Source organism: Schistocerca piceifrons, chromosome 11, assembly GCF_021461385.2.
Source record: "Schistocerca piceifrons isolate TAMUIC-IGC-003096 chromosome 11, iqSchPice1.1, whole genome shotgun sequence".
NCBI lineage: Eukaryota > Metazoa > Arthropoda > Insecta > Orthoptera > Acrididae > Schistocerca > Schistocerca piceifrons.
The window spans coordinates 37,776,877-37,798,613 of NC_060148.1; the positions used below are offsets into that span (position 1 = coordinate 37,776,877).

General features: G+C 40.0%; 1 protein-coding gene across 1 annotated transcript; it reads left to right on the plus strand.

The window, feature by feature from the left end:
- Positions 1-11,337: 11,337 nt before the first annotated feature.
- Positions 11,338-12,990, plus strand: LOC124719641 (piggyBac transposable element-derived protein 4-like). Its single transcript, XM_047244855.1, has one exon. It carries the CDS (start codon positions 11,338-11,340, stop codon positions 12,988-12,990), a length of 1,653 nt encoding a protein of 550 aa, XP_047100811.1.
- Positions 12,991-21,737: the final 8,747 nt, after the last annotated feature.

Here is a 21,737-nt window from a genome sequence, read left to right on the forward strand (position 1 = left end):
TATTGACTGCCCTAATTTGGCTGTTTTGAGGTGGCCTCTTAATCTTCCTGACACAGTAGCTTTGGTGTTAGCAAATGACACCAAAGCAGCTGACCTGGTGTTACGATTTGCCCCGATTAGGTGGTTTCTATTCATCCCTGTAAGATGGGGCTTTTTGGCCTCATTGATTGCCTGAGGGATTGGTGGGGTAACTCTCTCCTGCTTCTCCCCCCAAGGTCCCCTGGGAGTTCTTTCTTGGTGGCCCAGGCTGGTCTTTACCCTTCCCACCTTTCTTTTCTCTTTATTTCTCATTTCTCGGTTTTAATGCCTTGTATTAACTGATCATTTAATGAATTGTCTGTGCTGTTTTTCTCTGGGCTTTTATCTTTTTATTTTTATGTATTTATTTCTTGAGCTAGTTCCACGAAGGCTTCACAGGATTTGCATTTCACCTTGTTTAACACTTAACTGATGAAAGGACTGATGGTCTAGCAATTTAGTCCCTTTCACTCCAAACCTCCCAGCCACATCGTGTGATGAAAATTGGTTTTGCACTAACAGGGGTGACCACCATTGCTGAGTATTGTGGGACCTAGACAGAACCCATTCCTCCAATGCTTAGGAGAGCCACAGCATTTAGCTGAACCACAGCAGTGTTACACTTCGAATGATATAGTGGGAAGCCATCGGTTCTGACTTCAGGCCGAGGCTAGTAGTGACTGACAGAACTCTGATGGCACAACAGACATCCTGCATCCACATGTGTCATCTCTCATGTAACAGTATAGTAGTGCCATTTATCAACAGGATAAGTTCACCCATACATTGCACATGCCTCTGTAACCTGTTTTCTCGATGTTGAGGTACTTCTGTGGACAGCAAAATCCCGAGATCTGTTTGTGAAAGAACATGTATGGGACCAGCTTGGACATCAACTCCACCCCAGTGCCAGTATCCGTGATAATGAGTACTGTTTCCCATATTTGTGTGTCATGATGCCTCAGGAGAGGATAAAACACCTGTATGACACACTTCCCAACTGTATCACTGCAGGCATCCAGGCCTGAGGGAGTGCAAATGATCCATGGAACAAGAACCCAACAAACAAATAATTTGCATATATACACTACTGGCCATAAAAACTGCTACACCAAGAAGAAATGCAGATGATAAACGGGTACTGATTGGACAAATATATTATACTAGAACTGACATGTGATTACATTTTTGCACAATTTGGGTGCATAGATCCTCAGAAATCACTACCCAGAACAACCACCTCTGGCCATAATAACGGCCATGATGCGCCTGGGCATTGAGTCAAACAGAGCTTGGATGGTGTGTACAGGTACAGCTGCCCATGCAGCTTCAACATGATACCACAGTTCATCAAGAGTATTGACTGGTGTATTGTGATGAGCCAGTTGCTCGGCTACCATTGACCAGATATTTTCAATTGGTGAGAGATCTGGAGAATGTGCTGGCCAGGGCAGCAGTCGAACATTTTCTGAACCCAGAAAGGCGCGAACAGGACCTCCAACATGCGGTAGTGCATTATCCTGCTGAAATGTAGGGTTTCGCAGGGATCGAATGAAGGGTAGAGCCATGTGTCGTAACACATCTGAAATGTAACGTCCACTGTTCAAAGTGCCGTCAATGCAAACAAAAGGTGACCAAGATGTGTAAACAATGGCACCCCATACCATCACGCTGGGTGATACGCCAGTATGGCGAAGACGATTACACGCTTTCAATGTGCGTTCACCAAGATGCCGCCAAACACGGATGTGACCATCACAATGCTGTAAACAGACCCTGGATTCATCCAAAAAAATTACGTTTTGCCATTCGTGGACCAAGGGTAGTTGTGGAGTACACCATCGCAGGCTCTCCTGTCTGTGCTGCAGCGTCAAGGGTAACCGCAGCCACGGTCTCCGAGCTGATAGTCCGTGCTGCTTCAGATGTCGTCGAACTGTTCGTGCAGATGGTTGTTGTCTTGCAAATGTTCCCATTTGTTGACTCGAGATCAAGACGTGGCTGTACAATCCATTACAGCCATGCGGTTAACATACCTGTCATCTGGACTGCTAGTAATATGAGGTCATCGGGATCCAGCACGGCATTCCGTATTACCCTCCTGAACCCACCGATTCCATATTCTGCTGACAGTCATCGGATCTCGACCAACACGAGCAGCAATGTCGTGATACGATACACCAAAATCATGATAGGCTACAATTTGACCTTTATCAAAGTTGGAAATGTGATGCTACACACTTCTCCTCCTAGCACGAGACATCACAACAACGTTTCACCAAGCAACGCCAGTCAACTGCTGTTTGTGTATGAGGAATCGGTTGGAAACTTTCCTCGTGTCAGCACGTTGTAGGTGTTGCCACCAGCGCCAACCTTGTGTGAATGTTCTGAAAAGCTAATCATTCGTATATCACAGCATCATCTTCCTGGTGGTTAAATTTCACACCTGTAGCACTTCATCTTCATGGTGTAGCATTTTTAATGGCCAGTAGTGTATTATAAAATCAACTTAAAATACACATCTGTTTTAGTTATTAACAAAAATTTCTTGGCAGTACAGGTAGTTTTGGAGGAAATACCTATTTATGATTCCTAATCAACAAATTTCTGCTTGGTATCATTTGGGAGGGGTGGTAGGGGGAGAGTATTTCCTTCTCATCCTGTCCGGTAGGTCTCCCCTGGCCCGGGGTTATTTTCTGAACTGCACCCCTTCCCCTAAACCTCTGCAGTCCTCATCCTTCACCCCTCTTCCATCACTTTCAACTCTTCTGCAAGAAGAAGGAGCCACAGGCTCCGAAAGCTTGTAAAAGTTGAACCCTTTTGTGTGACTTTTCCCCTATAGCCAGTTGGTGAGTAGATTTTTTTATCCATCCGTTTACATTACGTTATCAATAATTGATTATTTTCGTTGTTACACTAAATAGTTAGGTGCTTATTAATTACATTCGCGGTATAAGTACTTCAAAGTGGTGAAGTGTTATAATTTTTTAAATAATATTCTGTTTTTTTTAGGAAAGAATGTTTTTTAAAATTGAAATGGTCATTACAACTGTTCACTTGAGAACACTACGATAAACCAAAATCGCAGTTGTTAATAAATGCTGTGCAGACAGATTTGTTGACATTTCTAAAGTTGACAAATGACCACGCTGTCTGGTCTCCTTCCCCTAACCAACCAACCAACCAATTTCTAAAGTTAAGAGGTTAATTGCAGCAATCAGTATATTGTTCGGAAACTGTGATAATAATTTAGGTAATCTGGGTAAGTAGTACTTTTGTAACGAACTGTGATGTTAAACTGTATCGTGGAACAAGTCATACTTGCCATTATCCCTTAGCTGCTGAGATGGCTTCTTGACCAGTGTGCAGAAGTTGGAGACTATTGTTTCCTGTATACACTTCATCCAAGCCTGGTTTGTTAATACCCATGAAATAGTATGTATTTATATGTTTCGAGAAGATTCCTTTGCAGGCTTGCAGTTTTGTGTTATTTCTGAAGCCAGAGTTTAGCTTCATTATCTGAAAGTAATGACGTGATGGCCGAGATCATTTATTAATTTTCAATTTTGTTAGTTTATTTATTTATTGCTTCTTTCCTTGTGGACTCCAGCTAGCTGAGAGTAAGGGCATCACAAGATGTTTCACAGTTTGTTGCTAAGATAAGTAACTGATTATATTTTCCCCATTAGTATGTTTGATGTATGTGCATTACTTTCTGTTCACCATGTGTAACTGCATAACATAAAAGCATTTCCTTTGACTCCCATGGTAATAAGGTGTCTTCCATTAGGTCATAATGATTCATGCAGTCAGGCACCTTTGACAGGTCCTTCAATATCCCATACAAATTCTATTGCTGTCAAGGGAGCTCAGAACTAAGGAACGGCAATTCTATTCTTTGTTATCAATTCAGAGTGTTTTGTAGAAGTGATAATAAATGATATTGGCCTGCATTTTCTTAAGTCACCTCTGTTGATTTCCTTAAATTACTTGATTTTACTGATTCTGAAAAAATGCTTTTCTCTATTGTAGCATTCAATAAAGATGTTGAGTCTTTTGGTAAACTTTCCTGCATTCCTTTATGAGAAATGGTGTAACACCACGTAAGACAGAAAAATGTTTGGCTTTTAGTTGGTTTATTGTGTTTGAAACCTCTGTGTCAATGTAATGAATGCAATGGTAGAATTTTTGCCTCTGTATTCTCTCCGTCTGTTATATGTGGTCTTATTTTATCTGTTACAGTTACAATATATATGTTGAAGGTGTCTGCTATTTCAGGAGGGTCTATTTCACTTTCATTACCTTTCAGTGGGCTGATGTCCTCTGTCCTATTTCTTCTCTCCTCATTTTTATGTTTCCTGTTAATTTCAGTAAGTAACACATGTGATGTAAGACTGATACTGAATCTTTGGTTGTGGTACCCTTGTGGAAGAATCCTCCAGTGGATGTATGCCTGACTACCTATAACCTGACTCAACCTACATGGTTAAATGTGCTCTCTCATGATGGGGTTTTGAGGACATAATGTGTGGGGCATCAAACTGTAACAGATTTTCAGTCAGTTCTCACTATTCCTTCAGCGTCACCTGCTTAATTTGAAGTGCACTATACATTTCAATCTCAAGTACCTACATTGATGTTGCATCTTTCACAATATTTACCTCAAAATCAGCATTCTTTCAACAGTCAGTCTGAGTTATCATCATTGAAACCTAACCTAATAAATTTGTTTTCTTTGTAACCAATTTATGATAGTGCAACTGAACTGTGAAACTGCAGGTAAGTTATTAAGAATGTGTACATATTGTAATATTTGTACCATTAGAAATGTATCCGTTCAACATGGTGCTGGACTGTTTCAGTGAGTCACCTTTTATAGTACACCTACTGCCTTGGACCTAGAAGTAATCTGTGCAACTGTTTTTATTCTTTCCTCATTTAATGCCCTCAAGATGATTATTGTCCCATTCTCTCAGAGTTTAATTTTCTATGTTTAGTGTAGACTGCACGGTCCCATGTCACCATGCTGGGAGCTCCACAGTGTTGCTGCTCCTGATGACAGCCTGACCTCAAACTGTGTTTTGTGCAGACATTGTCTAGTTTCTGTTCAGTCCTCCCTGCACAAGAGGCTTGTGAGGATGTACCTGGCATCATTCATGTGCCCCTAAAGGAGTTCCCACTTGTTATTTGAGTGAGTTTCCTTAATGTAACACTGTTCTGGACCGGACCTGATGGAGGAAAACATCAGAATTCCACAGACATGTAGCAACATTATTTCACCTTTGCTTTGAGTTGCTACCTACGTCTGTTCACGGTTTATGTAAGATCCATTTTTACAACTTTCCCTTTTCTTCAGAGCACTGGCAATTTGTATCATTGTTTAGACTTCACAGTGAAAATATGCCCCCAGTCACTACCTGTACATTGATCCTGCGGCCTTTGATCTCTTATAACAGTGGAGACAGCAAAGAAATCCTCTACTTTTGAGTTTTTCCACAGTGCTAATAGTCTTGGAAATCTAAAATTCGGAGATTTTGTAAGTGTCATTAAAAATTGGCAATTTTGTTAACCAGGAGAACAACATGTCTCTGTCCCTAGAAAAGGATGTAGTTGGCATTATTTGAATCTGATTTGTATCATTTGCTGTTTATTTTAAATAAATTAAGCTTGCTGATGTGCGCTGAAATCAAATTTTACTCAAAGAAGGAAAGAAGATTATGGTTTAACACCTTGAAGAGAATGAAGTCATTAGAGACATAATGCAAACTCTGATTGCACAAGGAGAACTGCCATGTGCTGTGCTTGGGATGTGGTCTCGGTGTTTGCTCCAACTCACTTGAGGAAACTGTGGGAAACCTCAGCCCGCATGATCAGACACTTTTCCTGGTCCAGATGCCTCTGCGTGGCAGTCATCTGCCAACTCTACAAATTATTCTCATTGTTTATTTGTGTGCATTAAAAACTGTGATACTAATACATGTGAGGAGGTATTTTTTGTACTTAACAGCACTCAGAAATCTGCAAAATTGTCTTTTTTGGGATGGGACGGGGGAGGTGGTGTTGACTGCTTTAGGAATTTTGTGTTCAGGAACTCAACTCTAGACCCTGTAAGTATGGAGATTACCTGAGAGAACCAGTCACTAGGGAGTTCTTGTTCAATTGCTCTCATACTGTACTACAAGGTTGTGTAAGCCTCTGTTGTTGCCATAAATGCTTCATCTTACTTTATCATTTAAGTTTGCACGAGCAAGTCACCAAGCAGAGTGTACCATAAATGAAGATTCTCTTAATACCTTCACTCTCTAAACACTGTGAATGTGTCACAAGCATGAGACCCAATGTCTCTATGTTAAGATATACATCTTGACATGTCAGATGCCTAACAAACCTGTCCACATGATTTACTGTGTTAGAGGTAGTGAAATTGTTGCAGTAACTGTTTCTTAAACAGATGTAGAGGAATGTTTGATGAGTCGTTGCCTTTGACCTGTGACATAAGAAGCATGCGATGAACACCATTAACAATGTGGTGACTATAACATGATGTTATTGGCAATTTTTTCAAAAACTACAATCAGGATTTTTTAGTGTCACAATCACTGTCTTTGCTAATGCACAACCAAATTTTCACCTTCCAACCCAACTGACACATTGGACACAGCTATAGATCAATCTGTCACCACAGCCACATATTTTTATTATCACATTCATTAACTTCACCTGCTCACAAGCTACAGATCAGTGTGTCACCAATACCAGTTCTTTTTCTTTTTTTCCAAATTAATTGGCTTTGCCTACAAACAGCGGAAGTGTGAATTCATACACCAAAAGGTGGCATGACAGCAGCCATTAACAGTACATCACTGGCCAGAGCTGATGACTCATATCGAACATTCTTCTTGACGCTCTTAAACACCCAGTGCTGGCTGTCGAGAGAGCAATGTCTGTTTCTTTCAATGAGTACCATAGCAGTATATTTTCAGGTGATCTTTCACAGAACTAAAAGGAATTCTGGTTGTATGTAAATGCTGTTAGTGGCACCAAGACTAGTGTCCAGTACCTAGTGAATGAGACAGATAGTACAGTACACATTATACAGTGTATAATTACATTCTTTCATACCACTGATAGATCAGAGACATTGTCTATATACACTGTTTTCCAAGATGGCATTACAAATTGAAAGTCATCTATAGAGTAACAACACTTCTCTATTAATAATTGCTTCAGTCTACTCTTTAGCATATTTAGATTATAAAATGGCATGATCACATCGGTTCAGTCATTGGCAAAGCAGGTGGTATACTAGAGTATATTGGAAGAATACTGGGGAAGTGAAGTGTATCTACAAAGGAGATTGCTCACAAATCACTCATGCAGCCAGTTCCAGAATATGCTCAAGTGTGTGGGACCTGTACCACATAGGCCTAACGGGGGTTTATTGAATGTATACAGAGCAGGCAGCATGAATGATCATGCATTTGTTTAATCCATATGTGAGTGTCACAGAGATACTGAAGGAACTGAACTGGAAGACTCTTGAAGATTGAAGTAAACTATTCCAAGTCTATTAACAATGTTTCAGTAACTAGTTTTAAATGACTGCCCTAGGAATATCCTGTACCCCCTACATATTGCTCACACAGATGTCATGAAGATAAAGTTAGAATAATTACTGCACGCATAGAGGCATTCAATCAATTATTCTTCCTGTGCTTCAGATGTGAATGGAACTGGAAGAAACCCTTGTAATTGGTATAATGGGACATACCCTCTCACATGAATCTCACAGTGGTTTGCTGAGCATTGATGTAGATAATATTTCACTCTTTGGATGTTATCAAACGTAATAAAGAATCTCCACACTGGAAAGTGGTTCCAAAAGGGCACGTGTACTTTGTTTCCTAAGTGTCATGAAACAATCCTACATTGTTCTTCTAGTCTTGGAAAGATAAGATCATAAGTGTGCAAAGTACACTTGATTGTTAATAACTGGCAACACTTGCTACATTGTGTTGCGATGTAGGCTAAAATAATTTTCATGCCTACCGTGTATGTCATTTGTCATTGGTAAAAATTATGGAGAGATTGGTAGCTACATTTAAGTCGTGCAACTGTAATTTACAAATAATTGATGTATTTTTCCCATGTTGTATAATAAATAACACACTACAGATTTATTACATGAATTTCAATGAAGAATTTATGCTGAATAATGTATACATTAAAAACATATTTTTGCTAAGGATTTATCTAATTTTCCTTGAATAAAGCATTCTCAGATGTTTTTTTCGCCATCAAAAGGCCACATTTTACATTATCCGACATTTTTCTGTAATTCCAAATGATACATTTTCAGACTAAATCTTGCATATCTATCCATTAATTAGAATTGTACGTTATGGCTGCTTAGGAAATACACTTGAGACTTTATTAGTAACCAATATTATTTATTTAATACTGAAACCAATTCAACTCTTCACAACTTTCCAGTGTAGGGGCCAATTGGTGAAAAATCATAGCCATTATTACAAAAATTTTATAACACTTCTAGCACGCTTACAATAAACTACCTTTGTCCTGCATATATTGCTTCCGATTTACAGACGTGCAAGTTCTCTAACCTCTCTCATTCGTTGTAGATCGTCGTTTCAAACACTCTTTAAAAGAATGGAGCAAACCATGTTAACTAGGCAGTCTAACCTTCACGAAAGTATCAGCAGGACTAAAATTGAAACAATAGAGTTGATGGGTGCCAGAAGCAAAGTACTTTATAAAACAGCCAGAAAAACATTAATGCAGAAAATTAATAGCATTAAGCAAAGAAAAGCTAAAACAAAACTCTCGGAAAATATTATGTTATTTACATTGTGTGGCCCAAGCATGTGTATCAAAAACAATGATAGTAATAATAAATTGCAAACTAACGCCTCCACAGTTTTTCAACAGGTAGGTGAGAGTAGAAGTTTAAATCAAAATCTTTATTTAGTTGCTAAAAGTAGTGGGGACAACTCCAACTGCGGCCATTTGACATTACTGTCAGAGGTGGGGTATATTTATCTTCAGATTCAGTGTAAATAATTAACACACATGTTCTTCACAAACATAAACTCAGCTCAGGCATTCAGCCTTAGGCCTAGCCAGAATAGACAACTGTCTGCAACGCAATACAAGGAGTGATCTATAATTTTGGGATGTGTGATCAGCTTGTCGCCAATCCCTCTTGCCAGTATTGGCAGTAGTTGACCCCAGATATACTTCTTTCTTTGACTGGTTCATCATTTGACCTCATGAGGGATGACAGTATCCCATTCCAGACCTGCCTGTCTCAGAAAAATGTGAGAAAGTCCTTTTCTGCTGAAGGCAGTGAAGCTAACCATTTGGCAATACATTTACACATATTCTCTATTAAACATGAGACTGCTGCACTGTAGGTGACAGAGGTAAGAAGCAAAGGTGAGGACAAGAGGAAAGCCTATGCAGACAAGGGGACACGCACACATTTTGCCTCACAATATGAAATATTCCCCACTTTTTGTGGACGAAACCAGCACCACATCAACAGTACATCAGTAAGTAACTGCAACAATCACATACAAATTGCTCTTTACTTCCTCACAAAGTAACAGATAAGGCCTTTATTCATTTAATAAGAAGTATCATATGTTCCAACTACTCAATAATTATTAATTTTTAAGGAACAAATTTTTCAGGCTATACCTTTTATTTCATTGCCCCTCACTGCAAATGGATGGTGTTGGGCTGTCAGTGGTACAATCAACCTGCACCTCAACCAGTTGACAATAAAATTTAAATAAGATGATATAATAGTAAACAATAACATGAGATACTTGGAATGAGTTTAAAACTTTTTAAAGGTGAAAATGAATTGGAAGTTCTTGTTTGTAAGAGATAAACTTTCTTTGGTTTTAGTTAAAAACAGTTGTAATAAAAGGTGAAAATCAGAAACACAGTAAGATTACAATTACAACATTCTTAAAAAAGCCCTGACACACAACACAGATGTTAAAAAGAATTAATTCACAGGCACTAAAGCTGGTAGGACCTGCTCTGGGTTTGTTAGCCTGTTGGTGAAGGGGAAAGGTTGGTTGTTGAAGAGGGTAGAATACAGTCAGTGTACAAACAGAGGACTGGTGCAGATGTATTGAGAGGTAGGGGTGGCTGTTGAGATACAAGATAGTTTCAAGTGGAGGAGGTTCTACTGAGGCTAAAATTTGATGAGGTAAAGGGGCTTGGTGAGGATGGTTGGAAGGGGAAAAAGGGGGGTAAGGAAAATATGAGGAAGGGAGGAAAGGAAGACTTGATGATGTGGAATGGGTAGGGTGGATTTAAAGTTGGTAGGAGGGGTAACTATTTGGACACAGTTAATGACTTGGGAGGGGAAGACAGTTGAAGTTACTTTGGGGAAGTTTGTGGAGGAGGGTAGGGTTGGCGGTAGGTGTTGGTGGAGGTGCATCAGCACACTATGGTTGGAAAGTGTATGGGAAACTAAAGGATTATTTGAGTAAAGTTTTCAGATGGTGTAGTTTGTTCAGAGGTGATCTGTGTGAGTGAGGAGAGGTGGGAATTTGATGAGTTGGTAAGGGATCCATGTCAGAGAAGGAAGAAACACACAGAAGCAAGGTGGAGGGCATGAAGGATCTGAAGGAACTTACAGAACTCAGGGGAAGCAAATAACTGTGTAAGATTTGCTTGGCAAAGGATGTGTTGGATGAGGGTTTTGTACGTGTGAAGGACACTGGAGGGGTGCAATCTCCATGTTTGGCCAATTAATACTCTCAGTCTAACGTGCACTTTCTGTTGGATGGTTAGTAGATAAGATTTCCACAGTAAAATAATGGAGCTGACAGACATGACTGATTAACACTCTAAGCGCCAAGCCCGTAAAATTTACGGGCCTGGGATCGCGCGAAAATCACCAAGCCCGTAAAATTTACGGGCCGCTACATTTAATTTCATTCAAAACACTGCAACGTTATTTCTACGGGTTTGGCCAGCGCTATACGTTTTTCAGATGTTTATTAACAAAATGCGTCCATAGATGTCACGGCAGCGCTGTAATTCATGTTAAAACTTATCTTTGCGTTCTCAGTCTGTATATCATTCAGTTGTTTGTCATCATGTTTCGGCGCGGTTTATCAGACGCAGAAATTGCGGATTTGATCAATCATAGCGACACTCTGGATAATGTAGAGAGTGATTCAGACGATTCTGAATGCAATGGTGTGTTTGAAGGTACGTATTTCCGAATTTTCCACGTAATTGTGCAGTACGCACATATCTGTTGAACATGTGTAAACGATGTATGTAGTTACACATAATGTGATATTCTTTTTAGAAGACGAGATTGATGACAGTTTGTCTTCAGATGAAGACGAGAATGATGTTGAAGGTGTTGCTTCAAATCCAGCAGCTGTGCCGTATCCGAAAGACAGTGAGTGGACTGCAGTTGACACCTACCGACCTCTGCCTGTCAACACGACACCCAGGCAGATACTAGTGGATATTGATGAGTCGAGTTCTGTACTGGATTGCAGTAAAGTGTTCCTTACTGACAGTGACGTAAATGAACTCAAGAGACAGACAAATTTGTATGCATCACAGACAATACAGAAGAAAAGAAGAGGAAATAATCTGAAGCCCCATTCAGTTTTGAGTTCGTGGAAGCCAGTGACTATAAGTGAGATGAGGCGTTTCTTGGGTATTATTTTCCACATGTGTGTTTCGAAAAAGCCCAAAATTGCGGACCATTGGAGCACTAATCCTGTTCTTAGTTGTAACTTTTGTCCCCATGTCATGAGCCGTTTGCGTTTCACTCAGATACTGTCATGCTTGCATCTTGTTGACAATTCAAATCAGAAAAAACCAGGCGAAGATGGATTTCATCCACTTTACAAAGTTTTGCCATATTATAATAATTTGAAGGAGCGATGTATCCAGGCATATCGTCCCTCAGAAAAAGTGACAATTGATGAAGGAATTTGCCCATTTCGAGGTCGTGTGAGTTTCCGTGTTTACATGCAAAATAAGCCTCATAAGTATGGACTGAAAGTATATGCTGTTGCTGAAGCCAGTAGTGGCTATGTTGTAAATTTTGAAGTTTATGCTGGTAAGCATATTGTTGACAATTCTTCGTCTGCGGTTATTTTGCGATTGTTGTCTGACAGCAGCTTGCTGAACAAAGGCCACACTGTGTATTTAGATCGATTTTATTCCAGTCCAGAGCTATTTCAGCAACTGGCAGAGAAAGGCACTGGAGCTGTTGGTACTGTGAACAAATCCAGGAAAGGATTGCCTAAAGATTTAGTATCTGCTAAGCTGAAAAAGGGTGAAATGTCTTTTCGGCGTAAAGATAATGTATTGGCAATGAAGTGGAAAGATAAGAGAGATGTGTATACATTGTCTACAAGGCATCAAGCAACATTTGGTACGCATACTAAGAGAAATGGGTCTGTAGTATTGAAACCACTTCAGGTACTTGATTACAACCTCAATAAAATTGGAGTGGATATTGGAGACCAACGCCTGCAGTACAATCCGTTCCAGCACAGAACTGTGAAATGGTGGCGAAAATTATATTTCCATTTGCTGCTTATGGGAGTATCAAATGCATTTTGGCTGTACAATGCAGTGCACAGGAAGAAAATTACAATAACAGACTTTATAACAGTGCTTGCAGTTCAGCTTGTTGAAGACGACACACTTGAATTCATTCCAAGAAATGAAGGAACTGTAGGTCGGCTAACAAAGAGACATTTTTTGCAGCACATACCTGCAACTACTAAGAAGTATGCTGCTCGTGTGTGTCACGTGTGCAGTTCCAGGAGCAAGAAACAGAGTGGCAAGGCTTCTCGCAAAGAGACACGATACGAATGTGAACAGTGTGGCGTTGCACTCTGCCTGGAACCTTGCTTTAAAATTTTCCACACTAAAAAACAATATGATTCTGTGTGAAATTTATATGTAATACTGTATACTATCAGAAACATGTAATGTAGTGCCACAATTTTGGTTAAAAATAAATCACAATTGTATTCCCTTATTCGTATGACTTTTTCTAAATTCTTAAAACATCTAAGTGATTTCTATAACTGTACCTTAAAGCTGTGCATTGTAAAGTAGTTTCTTTCACTCAGAATTAAAGTAGAAATGTGCAGCTTCAAGATGGTACCAAATTTGCCACAATCCAAACAGTAGATTTGATGCAGTAATTTTTTTAATATTGGTAAAATTGCCCGGTTTCTAGGGACGGGTGCATAAAATAGGCCTGGTACAGAGAGTGTTAATGACAAAGATAACTGTATAAAAACAAATGTGTGTAACTATATTGACAATCTAATTTTGAACTAGGCAAGATTGGGTACAACATATACTGTGAAATTCATGACACTGCAGCTGGGGATGAGAGCTTAGCATTATCGGGTCTATAGGTTATCTGAAAACTTCTATTTGTGTTCTGAGGAATTATGAGATTAAAGGGGTAATATTGGAATGAAGAAAAGTAATTTTGTTGGTTAACTGATTACTGTGGTGCTAGAATGATGTGAATATCCTGACAGGCCAACTATTTGGTAACATTTTGAGAGGATTTAATTTTCTGGTTGAGTGAGAGTAATACTCAGAGTTGAGTGGAGAAGTAGGGCAATGATTTGGTACAACTTCTATTCCCTTAATGTTGAACTGAATAGTAATTAAGTTATGTGATGGGGACTATTTCTTTCATAATGTAATGATTAGTAAATATACACTACAGCATATCTTTAGTTTTAACTAGAGGTCATGTAAATATTTTGGAGATTAAGGTGATGGGAAACATCCTGGCAGATTAAAACTGTGTGCCGGACCGAGACTCAAACTCTGTCCTAAGTTCGAGTCTCGGTCCGGCACACAGTTTTAATCTGCCAGAAAGTTTCATATCAGTGCACACTCCACTGCAGAGTGAAAATCTCATTCTGGAAACATCCCCCAGGCTGTGGCTAAGCCATGTCTCCGCAGTATCCTTTCTTTCAGGAGTGCTAGTTCTGCAAGGTTCGCAGGAGAGCTTCTGTAAAGTTTGGAAGGTAGGAGACGAAGTACTGGCAGAAGTAAAACTGTAAGGATGGGGCGTGAGTCGTGCCTGGGTGGCTCAGTGGTAGACCACTTGCCTGTGAACGGCAAAGGTCCCGAGTTCGAGTCTCGGTCTGGCACACAGTTTTAATCTGCCAGGAAGTTTCATATCAGCACATATTCCACTGCAGAGTGAAAATCTCATCCTGGGAGGTGATAGGAGTCCATAAGTGAAGTGAATTTCAAAAGAGGACTTGGCATTTAAGTGAATTTCAAATGGGAAAGAAACCCAAAGTTTTCAAGTTTAACCAATTACAGACAGAGTTATGACCTAGAGTAACATTTTGCAGTGTAATGTGTACCTGATTTTAAAATTTTTACTAGTCCCCACCTTTTGTACTACAGTCCATTTTAGTGCTAATTATTTTGATGGTATGACAACTATGTAATGTATTTATTTATAAAGTAATGACCATTATTTACCATTAGTGTGAAACAGTTTTTCCTTATACTTAATTAGAAGTAAAAGTGAGCATACTAAAATAGGTTATTTTGTCTTACTTTTTCGTGTGCTGTGGCTGAGAAGAACCACCTCCAAGGAAGCTGATAGCAGTGCATTTCCTTAATAAGTGCCACTTGGACCTGTAGAAGGTGTGAACGACTTGGTGGAATAAAAAAAAAAAAAAATGCATTAAAAGAGTGAAAGTGCTTTTTCGAAATACTAAACATTGAACAAGTGAAATTTTCTGTCTAAAAATTAACTGCAATGTGCAGTGCAATTTAACATTTTGCAACCCATGAGCATTTAGTGTTTGAAGCAAGACTGGATTTGTATAAAGTGATATGTATCTTAGAATGTAATCTTTTTTTATTCAAAAAGGACATCACTTATGATGAAAATGTCTAGGTAGTCTTTATTTAAAATATAACTAATGGATATGTTGTGCCATTGTATAATACACTGTATGTAAATATTTTGTATGGGGTTTTTCATATGGCCAGTTCATATAAGTAGAAATTTGAAAAAAAATTTATAAGAAGATTTCTGATGTAATATTCTTTTGTGAGTAGATGGTTAAACCCACTTTTTGAGGCCAGCTGTGGTCATTGAACTGCCCAGTTAGCTCCTTGTAATATCTATCTGGTCAATCTAATGAGGGGGTAATGTGATGAAGCAAGCTGGGATCTCTTTACTTCCTTTCTTGTTTAGCCATCTGCCTCCTTAAATTCATTTTTGACTAATTATTGTCAACATAGATGAGTATAACCTGCATTTTCATAAAAGAAAAAATTTGGTCCTCACTCTTAAGAAATATAGCACCAAGAATATTTTTGTGCTCAGTTTTGTGTGTGTCCAATTTCCTAATTTATTTTGACCATCACTTTCCTTTGTTATAGGGAGAAATCAGTAACTGTTCTGTGACTTAGATTCTACTGTTGATTTATAAACAAATACAAATTCTGTACTCATTATAAACATTTGGAAGAACAACCACTACATTCTTAAAGTATTTATTTGGCTCTATTCAAAAACATGTTACCAAAGCCAGCCCTTAATTAATTCTAAAATAATTACCAGGTTTGTCAAAAGTATTGTCTGTATAACTATACCTATTAATTTCATCATTTAAAAAAATAATTCAGGCTAACCCTCGTAGTAGCAGAAACTGTTAAAAAGAAGGAATTTTTCTATAAACTCAGTTAATTGAATGAGTTATGTTTTAATTACAATTTCAGTACTTATTATTGTGAGGATATACAGAGGCCCTATTTTTGGTCCTGAGACAGTTAGTCCATGGCCAAGTTTCAGATGAAAAAACCTGTATTGATTAGATCTTCAACAATGCGTCAACTTAACTGTGAAATAAGTGTATCACAAATAGGTCGTGTGTTAAAACAATGACTGTGTCTGTTCATTAGCGTCACACATACCTCATTATTCTGCAAGAATTGTGTGGTTAGGTTTTTACTCCTGATAGATGTTCAATGGTAACCTGTTGTAGCAGTATGCTGACATTTGCCTGCTAACTATTAATGAGGCTTACCCAAAGTTTACCACTAGGGAACTGGCCATATAACTGTGTAATATTGTGGGGTTGTGAACAATGAAAGTAAAGAACTGTGAAAAGCAACTGTGCAACTGCAGGCTACATCGTTTACAATAATCATTGTTGAACCTCCACCCCTCCATTTCTCAGACAGTATAAAAATGCAGTATGTCAACACTGACGACTATCAACGAAGATATAAAGCAGGCAAATGTCACAGGTGGAGTTGGTTCAAGTGTTGATGGATGTGTTGGGAGAGGACAGATTCGAAGACCTTGCTAATCATTGAGGTGAGGCTGATGGGGTGGTAGCAGGGAGGTATCAGAAGGGGGTTAGTGGAAAAGTAGGAGTTTGGAGGTTCAGGATAGTAACCTGTGGAGAGAATAGTGGTACAAAGGGTTGCAAGGGTAACTAGAAAGGATAGGGGACAGTCTTTTTGGTGCTGATACATGATGTGGTCAGCAACAGGGAATGTGGTGTTTTTTCTGCAAAGTACTTTTTTTATGTCATGTGTTATGATAGGTGTGTTTATTCTGTTTGTGGTATATAGTCCAAGTGCTGGTAGTGAAGAGTGGGGCAGCAGTATTAGTATGTTCATGGATAGTAGAAAACAGGGAGTAATAAAAACAAGGGTCATCGGGGATGGAGATGATGTCGGAGAGATGGGATGAGATGTGGTCTATTTTGCTCCAGCTGTCAGGTAAGGGATGATGGTTGTGGAGGAGCACGTCATTACCCATGAGTCAATGGAATGCTTTCCCGTACTTGGAAGAGTTTATGGAGAGTGTTGAGTCTGATGCATGTCTGGTGCCAGTCCCAGAATCCCAAATTCCTCACGTGTCACCGAATTTGCCAGCGACATGTTGTGTATCCCTGTCGCAAGTCTGCAGGAAGAAATAGTACATGTGATCGGATTCTCAGAGGAAGAGTGGGGTTTGTGGGGGGAGTGTGGGATGGTGAGGATATATGGACTCTGTAGGAATGTGTGTGAATACAGTGTCTGACGAAGTCTACTGCAGGAAGAATGTGGCATCAGGGATATTGTGAGGTTGTTGGAAGATGAGGGGATGGCTTCCTAACTGGATATCTGTGGATTCCCAGTACACATTCCAGTTGGTGCTAGAGTAGTCTTGGATAACTCTCGTATGGAGCTGGTGATGATGTGCACAGGGATGAGGTTGTGCATAGGAGATGGTTAGGAGTACATGTAGGTGGTTGGGAGGTGCTAGGAAAATGTCTAGGGTGGTGTTGCTTTCAGGCCAGGTGTGCTGTGGGATGGGGACAATGCCACCTTGGAGGAAGTATGTAAACAGAAATCACTGCTGGATTTATGCTGGTCATCTATTATGGATTTTTAGGCCAGCAGCAATGATATAGTTGATGGTGTGGATAACATGGGTGAGGAAATTGTAGGGCAGGGGATTATTAGGCCAGACATAGATAGTAGCACAGTTGACAGTCAGGGCTTCGAAGAAGGGGCTAAGCATAAGAAAATAGAGATGTTCTTGTGGTGGCTGACTGCAACACCACCTCTGGCCAAGAGAAGGGGACTATCTGTGCAAAAATGAAATGATCGTATGGCATCGTTGGCTGGGAGGCCCCATGCGGGGACGGTTGGCCCCCGTATTGCAAGTCCTGTTTAGTTGATGCCACTTTGGCGACTTGCAAGTCGATGATGATGAAATGATGATGAACACACAACACCCAGTCATCACGAGGCACAGAAAATCTCTGACCCCGTCGGGAATCAAACCCGGGACACCGTGCGCAGGAAGCGAGAACGCCACCGCAAGACCACGAGCTGCGGACTATCTGCGCAGAGAAGGATACAGGGAGAGACATCTCATTATGGAGGAAGGTATCAGCATTGTGTTGGCAGAGATATGCATTACAAGGAGTTTGTAGTGGGTAGGGTGCGAATGTTGTGGTATAGGATGCTGTATTGCTGTCACCCCATGATGAAAATCTGGGGAGAGGGTTGTGTGGGTGAGGAGGTGGAGAGGTTTAAATGAGGTGTCAAGACAAGTAAAGACAAAGTGGACTTGGTTTTGGGAGTAGGCAGCTTGGGTACTGAGATGGAAGATGAAGTGGGCAGCTGGGGAAATTTGTTTCATGGTATGCAGTCATTGGAAGGAGTGAATATTTTGGAGGGCGACGGAGAGGAATCTGATATTTTCGCCAGTGGGAATTGGTCAAGGTGAGGTATTGGGATGGATTGAATGATCAATGGGACAAGGTTCCATTTTAGGGCCCTTACATTTTCTTGTGTATATCAATGACCTTTCATCAGTAACATAATCAGATGCCAAGCTTGTTTCGTTTGCCAATGATGCAAAACATTGCAATACATAGCAAATCAAGTGTAGTCTTAGAAAGATCGGCTAATAAAATATTTGCGGACATTAATCACTGGTTCCTAACCAATTAATGTCAATTAACTTTGAAAAAACACACTAAATGCAGTTCGGAACTTGTAAGGGGTGTCCCACGAGTATATGCCTAACATACGATGACAAGCAGATAGAAGAAGTGGACAGTGTTAAATTCTTGGGATTACAGTTTGATAATAAATTCAACGGGGAGGACCATACCACAGAACTGCTGAAGCGTCTTAACAAATCTCTATTTGCAATGCGAATTGTGTCAGACATGGGCGATACACAAATGAAAAATCTGGCATACTATGTTTACTTTCATTCCATAATGTCATATGGGATTATTTTTTGGGGTAATTCATCAAGCCAAGCTAAAGTTTTCTGGGCACAAAAACGTGCATAAGAGTTATGTGTGGTGTGAACTCAAGAACATCCTGCAGAAGCCTGCTTAAGGAACTAGGAATACTAACTACTGCTTCCCAATATATTTATTCCTTAATGAAATTTGTCACTAAAAATATATCACTGTTTCAAACCAACAGCTCAATTTCATGGAATCAGTACTAGAAATAAGAATAACCTTCACAAGGATTTAGAGTCACTTACTCTTGTACAAAAAGATGTGCATTATTCAGGAACACACATTTTCAATAAATTGCCAGCAGCCATAAAAAGGTTAACAACCAATGAAATTCAGTTTAAGAGAAGCCTAAAGGATTTTTGGTGGCCAACTCCTTCTACTCCATTGATGAATTTCTCAGTAGAACCGACAGATTTGTGTGTACACACACACACACACACACACACACACACATACACACACACACACACACACCATTATTTCAGGGCAGTAATGTGCTCATTGTAAATAAGTATTGTAGTAGTTATATTCAATGCATTAGTGTTTGTAAAATGATTCTTTCATATAGTGTTCATTTAAAAAAATGAGGATCATTCCACTTGGGACCTGTGGAAGGTAAAATAGCTTATTTGTTTCAGTTGCAAATATTTGTCATGTATTATTGTTTTTCTGACATGTTCTACATCCTAGAGGACCTCCTCACTATGGAGCAATTGGAATGAAAGTAAATCTAATCCAAACAAGGCAGGTACTATTAAATCTGGTTTGTTGATTGGGGAGTTGGTCTTGCACTTAGAGTAAGTAGGGTAGACGTAATTGCAGGTGGGAGGGGAGGCGAGGTTGGAACATCATTTGAGGAAGTGAGAGACTTTAGAGTGAGGATGGGTGGGAGGATTTTTACGTTCAGGAATGAATTGTCATTGTAAATGTGAAATTTTTGGCGGTGGTAGCACTGTGGAAGGGATTTGGAAGGTTCAACTTAATACCGGCCATTGTACATCAGGGATCTCTCCCTGATGAGTCTTCACAGACTCTGTGAAGACCTGCATAAGGAATGTGGAACCTGACAAGGAGCGGTCCACAGTGGTGGGATTCACTGTATGATACCATCTATAGGGTGATGTAAGGTAGGATTCCAGCTATCACATCCTGCAGCCATTCACCTTGGTAGGTTTTTGTTTGCGAGTTAAGGAAAAAAAAGATTAAAAAAATAAAAAACTAGAATTTAACGTGATGCTTGTTCGCAAAAAAAAAAAAAAAAAAAAAAAAAAGAATTAAAAATAAAATAAAAATTGAAGCACTCAACGAGATTTCAACCCGTGACCTTCAGCACATTACACCATAGAGCAAGTCTACACAATACTTCTCTTTCAATGCTGTTGAGCATCACATAAATTTCCAGCATATTTTCATCAATTACTTGCAAATGAGGGCTACACCCCCATATAGAAGGTTCAAAAAGTCAATCCCACCAGTGTAGATGTCTCTTTGTGAGTCATAACAGGTACATATTTCTAAAGCAGGACTGGAACTTATTCTGCAGCCACCTCCTCTGTCGTGATCTCGGGACCAATCATTGTTGTTATGGCAGTGAAAGCGGGGAGACGGTGAGGAGGCTGGAGTTGTTTAGATGTGGTACTGAATGGAGTGAGAGAGGCATGATGCCGAAGGTTGTGCATGGAATTTTGAAGAGGTGGTTGGAATGGAAGTTGGGTTTTGTGGATTTGATGTGGTCAGAATCTTTGTGGGGGGATGATTTGAGTGATGGAAATGTGAGAGATGTATTTCCTTACTTCTAGAGTGATAGATTCTGCATTTAGGAATTTGGGGTCAGCAAGGGAGAGAATGAAAATGGAAACAGCTATGACAGGAGGTGAACGGTGGGTGGGGTGCCATGTGTTTGATAGGGTCAGGAGTTGTTTGTGGTTTTTTGAGTACGGTACTGGAAATGGGGTCTGCTTTAGAGTACTTCTATGGGTTTCTCGTGGTTGTGTGTTGGGGTGGGGGTTGGGGAATTAGAAAAGGTGGGATTTGATTTTGTGCAGGTCCTTGTAGAAGGCTCGAGGAGATTTGGTTACTTGTTGATTGTAATGTGGTTTCAGGCATTGCAACGGTAGCTTGACTAGTTATTAGTTTGGCTGGAGTTGCTGAGGAGGTGCTTGGTTTTGGAAAAGTTGGAAATGGGGGATAGGTAAATGATGTGGTAGACGATGTGGAAGAGGTTGTGGGAAGGGATAGGTAGGGCAGGGTAGGCAAAGGAAGTGACTATGGGTGGGGTGAGACTATTAGAAGGAGAGTGTGGACATAACGTGGTGGGCCAGAGAAAGTGCTCCGCATAGTGAAGTGGGAGCAGAGGAGAGGGTGGTGAGTCCACTGTGGGGTCAAAAGAAACAGGGGGCAGAAGGTAGATGATTAATATCTGCAGTGGAATATCGCCGGTATGGTGGGGAAGATGGCACTGACATCTGGTGAGATTTGATGACAGCAGATAAGGGTGGCAGTGACAGGGACAAAGACAGAGGTGGCGAGTACAGTGTGATGGTGGCGATGATGGTGATGGTGACTAAGAGGAGGCGTCAGACGACTACAGCAGAGGTGGAGGCTGTGATGGTGGCAAGGAGATGATAATGATGATGACGATGAATACACACACAAAAGACTGTCTCAATGTCTCAATGACACAAGCAAACTACATGGATGTACAGATATGGACGCAAAGCATTACAAAGTAGCAACAACAAATGAACTAGTGCTAGAGACCTCTAGTCAGTTGGTGCATGTCAGTACCATTTTTCTTTCTCTATTGTCATTTCATACCCCTAGCCCCATATGGGTGGAGCATGTCCTGTCAGTGGATACAAGTCGCCACTC